This window comes from Chlorocebus sabaeus, chromosome 2 (genome assembly GCF_047675955.1).
Source record: "Chlorocebus sabaeus isolate Y175 chromosome 2, mChlSab1.0.hap1, whole genome shotgun sequence".
Lineage (NCBI taxonomy): Eukaryota > Metazoa > Chordata > Mammalia > Primates > Cercopithecidae > Chlorocebus > Chlorocebus sabaeus.
In genome coordinates, this window is record NC_132905.1 from 98,540,987 (window position 1) to 98,555,043 (window position 14,057).

Below are 14,057 nucleotides of genomic sequence, written 5' to 3' on the forward strand. Positions count from 1 at the left end.
AGTATCAAATCCTCATTTATGGATGTAATTGGAGTCCCTGAAAGAGAAGAAAGAGAGGGCAGGGCAGAAGAAATATTCAAAGAGGTAACAGCTGAGAAATATTCTAAAAATAATGAAATACACAAAGCCCCATATCCAAAAAGTTCAGAGAACCCCAAATTGGGTAACTATATCCCCACTACAAATGACTAGACGTGTCACATTAAATCTGTGACTGACAAAAACCAAAGGTAAAAAGGGAAATCTTGAAAGCATCCATATTTTAAAAGCAGACTACGAGCATAAGGACAAAGGTAAGGTTTATATCAGACTTCTTATCAGAAACCACACGACCGAAAGTACGTCTTTAAAAATACTGAAAGAAAATCTGTCGACCCCATGACACTAAAAGTGTCTTTCAAAAATGAAAGAGAACACTTTTTCAGATGAACAAAAACTGAAAGACTTCATTAACAGCACACATGCACTATAAGAAATTCTTCAAAAATTTCTTTGAGCCAAGGAATATGATAGCAGATAGAAACTTGGATTCACACAAAGAAAAGAAGAGCTCTTGGCTGGGTGTGGTGGTTCACGTCTGTAATCCCAGCACTTTGGGAGGCCGAGGTGGGTGGATCACCTGAGGTCAGGAGTTTGAGGCCAGCCTGGCCAACATGGTGAAACCCCGTCTCTACTAAAAATACAAAAATTAGCCAGGCATGGTGGGGTGCTCTTGTAATCCCAGCTACTCGGGAGGCTGAGGCAGGAGAATTGCTTGAACCCAGGAGGCGGAGGTTGCAGTGAGCCAAGATTGCACCACTGCACTCCAGCCTGGGCGACAGAGCAAGACTCTGTCTTAGGGGGAAAAAAAGAGAGAGAAAGAAAAGAAGAGCTCTAGAGATTATTTTAAAAGAAGATAAATATAAAAAGCATTATAACTAATTGACTGTCCAGAGCAAAAATAGTGACAATGCATTGTGGGATTTTTAACATAAGTAAAAGTAAAACATGGCAACAATCACACAAGGAATATAAAAGAGGACATGGAGGTATACTGCGGTAAAGTCCTGCCACCTACAGATGAAGTGGCATCATATTACCCGGAGGTATACTTTGTTACAGTAAAGGTTTATATTGTAAATCTTAGGCCAACTAAGTTTGAAAAGAAGTATTAGGCTATTATCGCCTTGCTACAAGGAAATACCTGAGACTGAGTAATTTATAAAGAAAGGAGGTTTAATTGGCTCACAGTTCTGCAAGCTGCACAGGAAGCATAATCCTGGCATCTGCTCAGCTTCTGGGGAGGCAGAATTGTGAGGAAACTTACAAGCATGGTGGAAGGTGAAGGGGGAGCAGGCACATCAGGTGGCCAGAGCCGTAGCAAGAGAGAAAGACAGGGGAGGGGCCACATGCCTTTAAACAACCAGGTCTCCCAAGAACTCACTCACTGTCTCAAGGACAGCACCAAGGTGATGCTGCTAAACCATTCATGAGAAATCCACCCCGATGATCCAATCACCTCCCACCAGATCCCACCTCCAACACTGGAGATTACAATTCAACATGAGATTTGGGCGGGGACGCAAATCCAAACTATTTCAAGATGTACACAAAAAGTAGATATAAAAGGGAATAACTAAGAATGCTAAACCAAAAAGTGGCATAGAAAGAGGGCGAAGATAAAAAGGAACAGATGGAACAAATAGAATACAAATAGCAAAGTGATATTTTACATTAAGTAGATCAAAAATTAAATTAAATGCAAATCATCTAAACACCAAAACCAAAAAACAGAGATTTTTAATTAGATTAAATAATTCAGGATCCAACTATATTCTATCTCCCAGAAGCCTCACATTAAATATAAATACATAGATAGGTTAAAAGTAAGCAGATGGAAAAATATACCATACAAACATTAATCAAATAAAATTGGAATGGTTATATTAATATCAAACAAAGTCAGCTTCACAAAAGAAATATTACCAGGGATAAAAAGGAATATTACATAATGATAAAGCATCAATTCACCATGGAAACATAACAACTCTAAATGTGTAAGCACCAAACAGCCAACTTGCAAAACACACGCAACAAAAAAACTGAGAAGGGAAAGGAGAAACAAATCAGACTGGTCACTAGACTTCAGCTTCAAGAGAACAAGTAGACAGAAAATCAGGAAAGATACAGAAGGCCTGGACAACACCATCAATCAACTTGACCTAATGGATATTTATAGAACACTCCACCCAACAATAACAGATACACATTCTTTTCAAACACATGAAACATTCACCAAAAAGACTATATTCTGGCCGTAAAATAAACTTCAACCCATATAAAAAATGTTGAACTAATACAATATATGTTCTCTGACCACAAAGAAATTAAATTAGACATTAACAACAAAATGATAACTAGAAACACCCTGCCGAACTGTAAACTAACCAACACACTCCTAAATAACCCATGGTTCAAAGAAGAATCACAAGAGAAATTAGAAAATATTTTGAATTAAATACAAATTAAAAGAAAACATGTCAAAATATATGGAACATGGCTAAAATAGTGTTTAGAGGGATAAAATTATATCAGTAAGTGCTTATATTCACAAAGAAGAAAGTCCTGAAATCAGTTATCTAAGTCTGCACTTTAAAGAAAAGAAAGCAAATTAAACTCAAAATTAGCAAAATAAATAATTAAAAATCTGCAAAAAAATAATGAAGTAGAAAATGGAAAAAATTTCAATGAAACCAAAAGCTGCTTCTTTGAAAAGAACAATGAAATGAATAAGCATCTAGCCAGACTGGTCAGGAAAATTATAATAAAAAGAAAGAAGAGACACAAAATAGCAATATTAGGAGTGAAAAAGAGACATCATTACAAATCTTACAGTTATTAAAAGCATGATAGAGGAATGATGTAAACAACTTCATACCACTAAATTTAATAATGTACATAAAATTGGCACTTTTTTTTTAAAGTATGAAAGCTTATTCCAGAGAAGTAGGTAGCCTGAATAGTATCATATCTATTAAAGAAGTTGAATTTTCAGTTAAAGCCTTTCAATGAACAAAACTAGGGGCAAATGACTTCCCTGGAAAATTCTACCAAACATTTAAAGAAGAAATATAACCAATTCTACATGAACTCTTCCAGAAAATAGAAGGAAAGGAATCATTCCCAATTAAATTTATAGGGCAGGCATAATCTTGATATCAAATTTGAACAAAACTATTACAAGAAAACTATATACTACTAATAATTTCTCTTATGGATATAGATGCAAAAATTATCAATGAAATACCAGCAAATTCAATCCAGAAATACGTAAAAGAGATAAAAGGTCGTGATCATGTGGGATTTATCCCAAGAATGCAAGGTTGGTTCAGTGTTAAAAAATCAACTTATATAATTCACCATATCAACAGACTGAAGAAGCAGCACCATATTATTATCTCAATAGAGTCAGAAACGGCTTTGGATAAAATTCAACATCCATTCAGAATAAAAACTGTTAGCAAACTAGAAATTAAAAGGAACTTATTTTAAAGAGCATCTGTGAAAAACCTATAGCTAGTATCATACTTAATGGTGAAAGACTATATGCTTTCCCTTAAAATCAAGAATAAAGCAAGAACATTCACTTTTGCCTCTGCTGTTTATTACCATACTGGACTTCCCAAACAGTGAAGTAAAAAGCATGCAGCCTGGAAAGGAAGAAATAACACAGTCTCTATTAACATGTTACATTATTGTCTACCTAGAAAATTCCCAAAAATCTACAATAAAGCTACAAGAACTAGTAAGTGAATTTAACAAGGTCAAAGAAAAAATGCCAATATACAAAAATCAATTTTATTTTAATATACTAGCAATCAACAATCAGAAATTGAAACTTAAAAATAGTACCATAATAGCATTAAACATTATAAAATACTTAGGGGGAAATAAAATGTATACATTGAAAACTACAAAATATTGATGAGAAAAATCAGAGAAAACCTAAATAAATGGACCATGTTATGGATTGCTGGATATATCAACTCTCCCCCAAACTGATCTATAGTTTCAATACACTCCCAATCAAAATCTCAACACAAATTCTACAGATATTGATAAGCTTATGCAAATATCTATATGGAAAGACAAAGAAACTAGAGTAGCCTAAACAACTTCTTAAAAGAAGAACAAAATTGGAGAACTCACACTAGCTGATTTCAAGACTTACTATAAAGCTGCATTTATCAGGACAGGACGGTGTTGGCAACAAGACACTTAGCATATGACCCAGCTATTCCACTCCTGGACGTTCACCCAAGAGAGAGAAACAAATATGTCCATGCAAAAACCTGGACTCACTAACACGCCCCATGTGGAGCACTAGCAGCACAGAACGTGGGCTCCAAGTGGCCCTGAGAGCCCTACAGCTCTGGAGGGTGGGGGCTGAGCCAGGCCTCATCCATGCTTCCCTCCAGAAGCATTTTTTGGTTACCAGCCCTCCCTCCTCTCATGCTCTGATTTCCAGTTTCACCTCTAACTCCCAGCCTGGGGGACCAGAGTGCTTACGTGTGTGCATAAGTGTGTGCATGTTGTATAGTGCACACATTGCATGTGTTCATGGGTTTGAATGTGTTCAGCTGCAAGCATTTATATGTCTGGATTGATTGGTTCCATTTCTTGCTCAGTTTTATCCAAAGTCCCCCAATTTAAACAACACGATAGGTCCCTGATCACCTTGCCTAAAAGATGATGAAACCAGTTTTTTAACTCTAAACTCAACACCTGCCTCCAAGGCAAATAAAAAGCTTGGAATCTAAGACAGCCAGTAGTGAGAATGCCCTTCGGGGGCAGTTCTGGGCTATACTATCTGGAATAGCAGACTCCTGGGGCAAGAGGGCTGGCCCATCTACTGGGGAACGTTTAACCTGAGACAACCACAGCAGAGCCCCTCAGAAGGAGAATGCAGCCCAGACGGGGAAATGCAGAAGAACGCCACCAGCACAACACAGACTGGGAAAAGCAAGTTCCAGATCACATTCAGAATAATTCCTTTTTCATATCATCAGAAATTACTAAATTAGAAAACACACATTTCAGGAATACACAGAGATATGACTCAACTCTATTTTTTCTAGAAAGTAACAGAATAAGGAGCACACAATCCCAACAGTGGCTGCCCCAAGAAGTTCATGGTAAATTATTGATGATGTTCTCATTTCTATGTCAGGCAGTGGGTTCGTGGGGGTTTATTATATGAGGATTCTCAGTAATTGGTCATCAGTCAATCAGTAAGAACTGAGCCTCTGTGGACCACTGATGGGAGTGTGTGCTGCAGAACTAATCCAGTTCTGTAAACCTGAGATCCTCCCCGACCTAGGAACAGGACGTCCACCAACCACATGGGAAAACCCGATCCTCGGTGCTCTGAGGCTTTGGCCATCAGTGCAGGGCTTGCTGGCCTGGAGCAGGAGTGGACAGACAGTGGGGAAGACCACTCACTCCACCACAGGAGGGTAAGTCACTGCTGTGGCCACCGCACCTGGGCCCCAGGAGTCTCGGGCGAGACCACATGGGCATCTTTAGCCGCGCCCTCCACCCGGGACACCACCTTCTGATGAGGACTGTGTGAAGGGACCACTGAAGAGGGTTTAGCAGCAAATTCTACATAATCAGCAGAATAGACAGCGGGGAGTATAGAAATAAAAAACAAAGACCAGAAACGCAGAACTGCATAGGGAAAGCTGGTTTATTTGGCTCTTATGGAGTCAGAGAATGATTCTGGGACCCCGGACTTCCCTGGGGGGATGGGCAAGGTCAGCAAGGGCTCCAGATCATTCTGTCATATTCTCGATCCAGAATTCACAGGGTTCACTGAGCATGCTTTTCACCTGCCCCATGTGCAGAAGGCCAACTGAGGACTCATCCAGGGAGTGTGCAGGTGTGGCCTCATCTGCACTGGGAGCAGCGGGTCTGGAGATTCGTGGTCAGCAGCAGGAAGGGATGCCGCAGGAGATGGGTCTGCAGAGGACGCTGGTGCAGGAGGGCTGGCAGCACCCGGAGGACTGGCAGGAGAGAGCCGCATAAACAACGGGCCTGCAGCTCACAGGCACACACACGGAGGACTGGCAGGAGGGGGCCACACACACGATGGGCCTGCAGCTCACAGGCACGCACACGGAAGACTGGCAGCTCACAGGAACGCACACGGCTGGCTTGAAGCTCACAGGCACACACATGGAGGACTGGCAGCCCACAGGCACGCAGCAGGATGCCTGGCAGGGGCTGGGCATGCAACAGGTTGGCTGGCAGGGACTGGACATGCAGCAGGCTGGCTGGCAGCCTGAGGAGCAGCTGGTATGGCACATGGTGGTGTGTGGCTGGATAAGGTCGAGGCAGAAGGCAGTGATGTCTGGGGATGGCCTCCCTGGGCAGCCTTTATACCTGGACCCAGGCATCCCACAACACAGAAGCACGCCTATCTTCCTTGTTTTTCTTCCTCAGTGCTGTCTCCTGGAGCTTAATTTTCTGTTGTAGGTGTCTCTGGGTTTTGTTTGGCCCTTAGTTTCATGACTAATTGCACCTTCTTCGAGCTCTTAGTATGCTTGGAAACCTGCCAGAGTGTTTTACTGTCTTCATCTGGATTCTTCTTTGTTCTTTAAAATTTTTACCTGAGTTACTTTTGTGAGATTCCAAAAACTCAGATCTCCAGATTTTCCTCTCTGTGTGATGATGGTCCTTAAAAGATAGAAGTTTACACTGCTCCCATGGCTCAGGAAGACTCCATAGTCAATGTGAGATAGAATAGAGTGTGTCCAGCTGATCTGTGGATGTCCTGAGAGCTTAGAGCTGGATGAGAGAGCTAGTAGATGGAGAAAGAACATGGAAATCACTTGTCCATAGGATGAGTGGGGACAAAGGGTGTGGGTCACAGAGAACTTCTTGTGAATGGTGACCATGGATCTTTGTCTTGAGAAATCCTTCTAGTTAAGAACCAAGATGAGACAACACCACTGGCCCTCATGCATGGAGACACAGCTCTAAGGAAATCAAGTTGGTCCATGCGTGTTCCCAGGGAAGCATGTGAAGCCAGTGAAGTGTCCCATAGACAGCCACAGCAGGATATGTGTGAGCTAAATATAGAAGCTTCCAAGGGCCAGAATGACTTCTGGGCATGTTCAGCAGAAAGCCATGTGCACCCCGTACTGCAGGGACAGTAGAATCTCTGAGCCTACAGATGTCAACACCAGATCACTTGAAACTTGGCACCATGATAACAGAACAAAGGAAAAAGTCACGTGATCATCTCAATTGATGTAGAAAAGGCATTTCACAAAATTCAAGATGCTTTCATGATGACAACAATCAACAAACTAAGAATAGAAGAAAACTACCTCAACACAATACAAGCCATACATGAAAGACCCACAGCAAGCCTCATACCCAATGGTGAAAGACTGAAAACTTCTTCTCTAATATTGGGAACAAAGCCAGCATAGTACTGGAAATTTTACTAAGAACAACTAGGCAAATTGTTGTAAAAGAAAGAAACAAACAAACAAAAAGCATCCAAATTGGAAAGCAAGAAGTAAAGTTAACTCTGTGATATGATTTTCATATGTAGAAAACTCTAAATATTCCACAAAAACTCTGTAAGAAGCAATAAATGAATTCAGCAAATTAGCAGGATACAAAAGCAAAACACAAAAATCAGTTCTATTTCCATAGAAGCATAATCTCAAAAGGAAAGTACAATAACAATTCCATTTACAATACAGTAAAAAGAATAAAATACTCAGGAGTTAACCAAAGTGAAATAATTGTGTGACAAAAACCACAAAACGTTGTTGAAAGAAAATAAAGGCAACATAAATAAATGGAAACACATTCCAAGTTCATGAATTGGAAATTAATATTGTTAATATGTACATACTAACCAAAGCAATCTACAGACTCAATGCAATCCCTGTCAAAATCCCAAGGATGTTTATTGCAGAAATAGAAAAACCCATCCTAAAATTTATATGGCATCTCAAGGGACCCTAAATAGCCAAATCCATTGTAAAAAAAGAACAGAGCTGGAGGAGTCACACTTTCTGATTTCAAAACTTACTACAACACTGCAGTAATCGAAACTGTGGTACTGGCATAAAGAACAATACATAGACTAATGGAATAGCATAGAGAGCCCAGAAATAAACTCTCACAACTACAGTCAAATAATTTTTGACAAGGCTGTCAAGACCTTTCAATGAGGGAAGGACAGACTTTTTAACAAATGGCAATGGGAAGACAGGATATCCATACACAAAAGATTATTTTTTACCCTTATCTCACACCATATACAAAATTAACTCAAACAGGATCAAAGATAGAGAATCTCAGTAATCGAAACTATTTTTTAAATGGGAATGCTAGAACTAAAATGTACAATAGCTGATATTTTAAAATCCACATGATAGACATAAAAGTAGAATGAGATTGAAGAAGAGTCCATGATCTTGAAGGCACATCAATAGAAATTATCCAAAATGAAGGAGAGGAAGAAAAAAAATTAAGAAAAATGAAAAGAGCTTGTGAGACATCATTAAACAGCATCACATATATGTAATATCAAACTCAGGTGGCTCATGCCTATAATCCCAGCACTTTGGGAGGCCAAGGCGGGTGGATCACGAGGTCAAGAGATTGAGACCATCCTGGCTAACATGGTGAAACCCTGTCTCTACTAAAAATACAAAAATTAGCTGGGTGTGGTGGCACACGCCTGTAGTCCCAGCTACTTGGGAGGCTGAGGCAGGAGAATCACTTGAACCCGGGAGGCAGAGTTTGCAGTAAGGCGAGATTGCACCACTACACTCCAGCCTGTGACAGAGCAGGACTCCATCTCAAAATAAATAAATAAATAAAAAAAATAAAATAAAGCACTGGGCATTCTTCCCTAAAACACAAAGCTACAAACACAGAGCCTCCTCTGCCCCTCAGCAACAAGGGGGCAAGGGTGAGGGTTTGGAGGGCTGTACTTTCAGTTAAAGAGAGGCTAGCTGTTTGCCTGCAGTATAGACTAAGGAGCCTGGAGCCTGGACTGAGGCTGCCAGGTTGAAAACCTGAGACCATGACATCTGGTTCCGGCACACTCCATTGCTACTGGAAACAGCCATCCCAGTATTCCCACCATCCTCCTCCTCGGCTTATGGATCACCTGCAGGAGGTGGCGCACCTTGTTGGGATGAAAATCTGGGTGCTCTTTGCCCTAGCAGTCCCACCCCGAGAAGTCCTACCCCCAGAACACTAACAAACAGATTATGGGATGGGTTTGCAAATGTTTTTATCAGCACCATCTGCAAGAGCAGACTCTTGGGAACAACAGGCCTGCCCATCTACTGGAGAGCATTTAACTTGAAGTAGAAACAGCAGAATCCCAGGAAGGAGCCACGCTGGATACAGAATACACCCATGAGAAATGCAGAGGACCCTTGGCAACTCTATACAGAGTGGGAGACATAAGTCTCAGAAAATTACTCAGAATAATTCCCTTTTAATAACATTCAAAACCACTAAATTAGAAAACACACATTTCAGGAATACAAAGAGATATGATTCAACTCCATTTTTTCTAGAAAGTAACAGAATAAGGGGCACACAATCCCAACAGTGGCTGCCCGAAGAAGTCCATGGTAAATTATTGATGATGTTCTAGTTTCTGTCAGGTAGTGGGTTCATGGTTCATAGGTTGGGGGGGGTTGTTATATTATAATCATTAATAATTGATCAATAAAAAGTGGGCAGGCTCAAGATGGCTGAGTAGAGGCACCTGACACTTGCCTCTTCCACAAAGAAGAACCCAAAAGAGTGAGTAGGTAACAACATTTTGAATGGGACATCTAAGACAGACACTGGAATTCAGCAGAGAAGTGACAGGAAATATCTGAGGCACAGAAGGAGAGGGAAGGGAGGCAGCTGGCCCAGTTGGAATCAGTTGGGAGCTCACAAAGACTCCCCAGTGCAGGGAAATGGTAAATGAGATTCCCTGCTGTCTACATTTCCACCATGGACTCAGCATGGACCTGAAACCCTAGCCATAGGAGAGCCTCTTGTTCTTCACAGGCCCTGAGACTTGCATAGGGATTTGCCAGGATGCCACATAATGGCATTGCTCCAGAGAAAGCCCACGCTGGGTCCCACACACCCACCAAGTCCTGAGCAGCCAGCTGTAGCATGGTGCCATTTTGCCATTTTGAGAGCCCAGCCACTAAAAGTCTGCATCCTGCCCTGGGGCCCAACATATCCTGTATCTCCACATCCCTTCAGCCCTACTGAATCCCACAACCCCCACCAACCCAGGAGGGCTGCAGGAGTGCAATACCAAGTGGACACATCAATAAGGCAGGGGTTACCATGCACTTGCATGTACCCTGAGTACAGGCTTTCCACACCCACCACCATAAATCACCCCACACTATTCACCATAGCCTGTGTCCATGCATACTGTGTGGCCTGGCGCTGCACCCCCAGTGCCCAAGCATACCATCTGGGGGCCTGGTGATTTCCCCACTCAGTCTACCAATGCCGGCCATCTTTGCACTCCTCCCAGGGACCTGGGGATGGGCCCCCCCAGCCTGCCACTACCACCAGTGCCCACTTGCATATTCCACCTGGGAGCTTGGGGACTGGCTTGCCCAGCCTGTCACAACCACCACTAACATTAGTAAGTGCTTTCTGAGACCCCAAAGGCTGTCCCACCATTGCTACTACCATCATCCATGTCAGACACACTGCCCAGTGGCCCAAGGACCCATCCATGCCTCCATCCCACTGCTGCCACTGCTAGCACACAAGCAAGCTATCTGGAGGCCCAAGAATCAGCCTGCCTGGACATGGTAACACCAGTGCCAGCATATGCTACTCAGGGGCCTAAGGACAGGCCCACATATGCTACTCAGGGGCCTAAGGACATTTGGCCCACTGCTGCCACCACTGGGGCCTGAGATCTGGCTAACCTGGTGTTTCTGATCCCAGAAAAGCCTCACCATGGCCTCCACTGACAATCACAGCCAAGCCGCTGAGGAAATCACAAACACTACTGATGCTGTTCCTAGCCAAGCAGAGACTAAACTACTGCATGCACCCAGAAGAATAGCTAAAGTATCCCACCCAGCCACCACCATAGACGTATCTTCAGGAAAAAGTCTTCTCATCAAAAAACCAGTCCCCAAAATTGGAAGAAGTGATTGTTACGTCAGATGTGTGGATATCAACATGAGGACTCAAGAAATGTGAAAAAACAAGGAAATGTCACACCTCCGAAGGGACACAAGAATTGTGCAACAGATTCAAATGAAAAAGAAATGTATGAATTAGCAGAAAAAGAATTCAAAATAATGATATTAAAGACATTCTGTGAGATATAAGAGAACACAGATAAACAATACAAATAAACCGAAAAACAATTCAGGATATGAATGAGAATGACCAAAGAGACAGACATCATAACCAAAGAATCAAACAGAAATCCTGGAAATGAATAATTCAATAAATGAAATAAAAAGTCTATTTGAGAGCTTCAACAATACACCAGATCAAGCAGAAGAAAAACTTTCAGAAGTTGAAGACTGGTCTTTTTAAACAACTCACTCAAAAAGAAAAAAATAAAAATAAACAAAGCCTATCTGACATATGGACAACTGTAAAGTGAGCAAATATTCTAATATTGGATGTTCCAGAAAACAAAGAGAAGCCCAGCCCAAAGGCATAGAAAACCTATTTAGCAAAGTAATAGGTGAAAATTTCCCTAGTCTAGTAAGAGATTTAAACATTCAGATGCAGAAAGTTCAGAGATCCTGATACGGTTTGGAATTCTATCTCTGCCAAAATCTCATGTTGAATTGTTATCCTCAGTGTTGGAGAAGGGGCTGAGGGGGAGGTGATTGGATCATGGGGGCAGATTTCCCCCTTGCAGTTCTCATGATAGTGAGTTCTCACGAGACCTGGTTGTTTAAAAATGTGTAGCATACCCCCATTTTCTCTCTTCCTCCTGCTCCAGCCATGTAGGACATTCCGGCTTCCCATTTACCTTTTGCCATAATTATAAGTTTCCTAAGGCTTCCCAAACCACACTTCCTGTACAGCCTGAAGAACCATGAGCCAATTAATCCTCTTTTCTTTATAAATTACCCAGTCTCAGGTAGTTCTTTATAGCAATGCAAGAACGTACTAACACAGATCCCCAAATAGATACAATTCAAAAAGTTCTTTTCCATGGCACATTATAGTCAAACTATCAAAAGTCAAAGACAAGGAGAGAATTCTAAAAATAGAAAGAAGAAAGCAACTAGTCATATATAAGGCAACCCCCATCAGACTAACAGTGGATTTCTCAGCAGAAACCTTACAGGTCAGGAGAGAATGGGATGATATATTCAAAGTGCTGAAAGAAAGAAACTGATAGCCAAGGATACTATACTTAGCAAAATTATCCTTCATAAATAAACAGAAATAAAGTCGTTCATGGACAATCAAAAGCTGAGGGTATTTATCATCACTGGACTGGCCACATAGGAAATTCTTAAGAGAATATTACAATTCTAAATCTATATGCCCCCAACACCAAAAGAGCCAGATATACAAGCAAATATTATTAGATCTAAAGGAGGAGATAGACTCCAATACAATAACAGTTGAGGACTTCAACACCCCACTCTCACCAGTAGACATATCATCCAAACAGAAAATCAACAACAACAACAAAAAATTGGATTTAAACTGAACTTTAAAACAAATGGACCTAATAGGCATTTAAAGAACATTTCATCCAACAGCTGCAGAATACACATTCTTCTCATAAGCACATGGAACATTATCCAGGACAGACCTTATGTTTGACCACAAAACAAGTCTCAACTAACTTTAAAAAAGCAAAATCATATCAAGTATCTTCGCAGACCACAATAATTAAAACTGGATATCAGGAACAAGAAGAGCTTTGGAAACTGTACAAATATGTGGAAACTGAACGACATGCTCCTAAATGACTATTGGGTTAATGAAGACATTAATAAGGAAATCAAAGAATTTCTCAAAAAAAAAAAAAAAGGGAAACACAACATATCAAAACCTATAGGCTACAACAAAAACAGTGCTAAGAAGGATGTTAGTAGTAATAAATGCCTACATCAAAAAGGTAGATGTGGTGGTGTCTATAGTCCCAGCTACTAGGGAGGTTGAGGTGAGAGGATCACTTGAACCCAGGAATTTAAGGCCAGTCTGAGCAACACAGTAAGACTCCATCTCAAAAAAAAAGTAGAAAGATTTCAAACAAACGATCTAATGATGCACCTCAAGGAACTAGAAAAGCAAGAACAAACCAAATCTAAAATTAGTAGAAGGAAAGAGACAATAAAGAATATAGCTAAACAAAATAGACTTTAAAAAAATACAAAGAATTAACAAAACAAAAAGTTGGTCTTTTAAAAAGATAAACAAAATCAATAAACAGCTAGCTAGGCTAACCAAGTGAAAAAGAAAGAAGACCCCAATACACAAAATCGTAAATGAAAAAGGAGACATTACAACTGATACCATGGAAATACAAAAGATCATCTGGCTGGGCACAGTGACTCACGCCTGTAATCCTAGCACTTTGGGAGGCCAAGGCAGGTAGATCACTTGAGCCCAAGAGTTTGAGACCAGCCTTGGCAACATGGCAAATGCCCAACTCTATAAAAAATACAAAAATTAGCTAGTTATGGTGGCACATGCCTGTAGTCTCAGATACTCAGAAGGCTGAGGTGGGGGGATCACCTGAGCCCAGGAGGTCAAGGCTGTGATGAGCCATGACCATGCCATGATTGGGTCACTGCACTCCAGCCTGAGTGACAAAGGGAGACCCTGTCTTTAAAAAATATATATTTTTTTAAATATATATTTTAAATATATAATTATAAAATATATATTTTATATATAATATATACTTATATTTTATATATAATATATACTTATATATTATATATAAAAGATTATCAGAGACTATATTCTAAAAAACTGGAAAATCTAGAGGAAATGAATATTTTCCTAGACAT

General features: G+C 40.8%; 2 protein-coding genes across 4 annotated transcripts in view; both read right to left on the reverse strand.

Moving 5' to 3' along the window:
- TSPEAR (thrombospondin type laminin G domain and EAR repeats) overlaps positions 1–14,057 on the reverse strand; it is a 209,626-nt gene that overhangs the window by 161,160 nt on the left and 34,409 nt on the right. The gene's annotated exons all lie outside the window — the stretch shown is intronic.
- Positions 5,967–6,649, reverse strand: KRTAP12-2 (keratin associated protein 12-2). Of its 3 annotated transcripts, none has more exons than XM_073012395.1 (2): positions 6,275–6,649; positions 5,967–6,190 (listed from the first exon to the last, which is right to left on the reverse strand). In XM_073012395.1, exons 1-2 carry the CDS (start codon positions 6,435–6,437, stop codon positions 5,967–5,969), a joined length of 387 nt encoding a protein of 128 aa, XP_072868496.1. In that variant the 5' UTR covers positions 6,438–6,649. The 3 variants fall into 3 exon arrangements, with proteins under 3 accessions (XP_072868496.1, XP_037840837.2, XP_007968137.3); XM_037984909.2 differs by having other exon boundaries at positions 5,967–6,075; positions 6,136–6,649; XM_007969946.3 differs by having other exon boundaries at positions 5,967–6,649.

Excerpts from the sequence above, each read along its gene's own strand:
- KRTAP12-2 (XM_007969946.3), bottom strand. The coding sequence starts at position 6,437 with ATGCCTGGGTCCAGGTATAAAGGCTGCCCAGGGAGGCCATCCCCAGAC.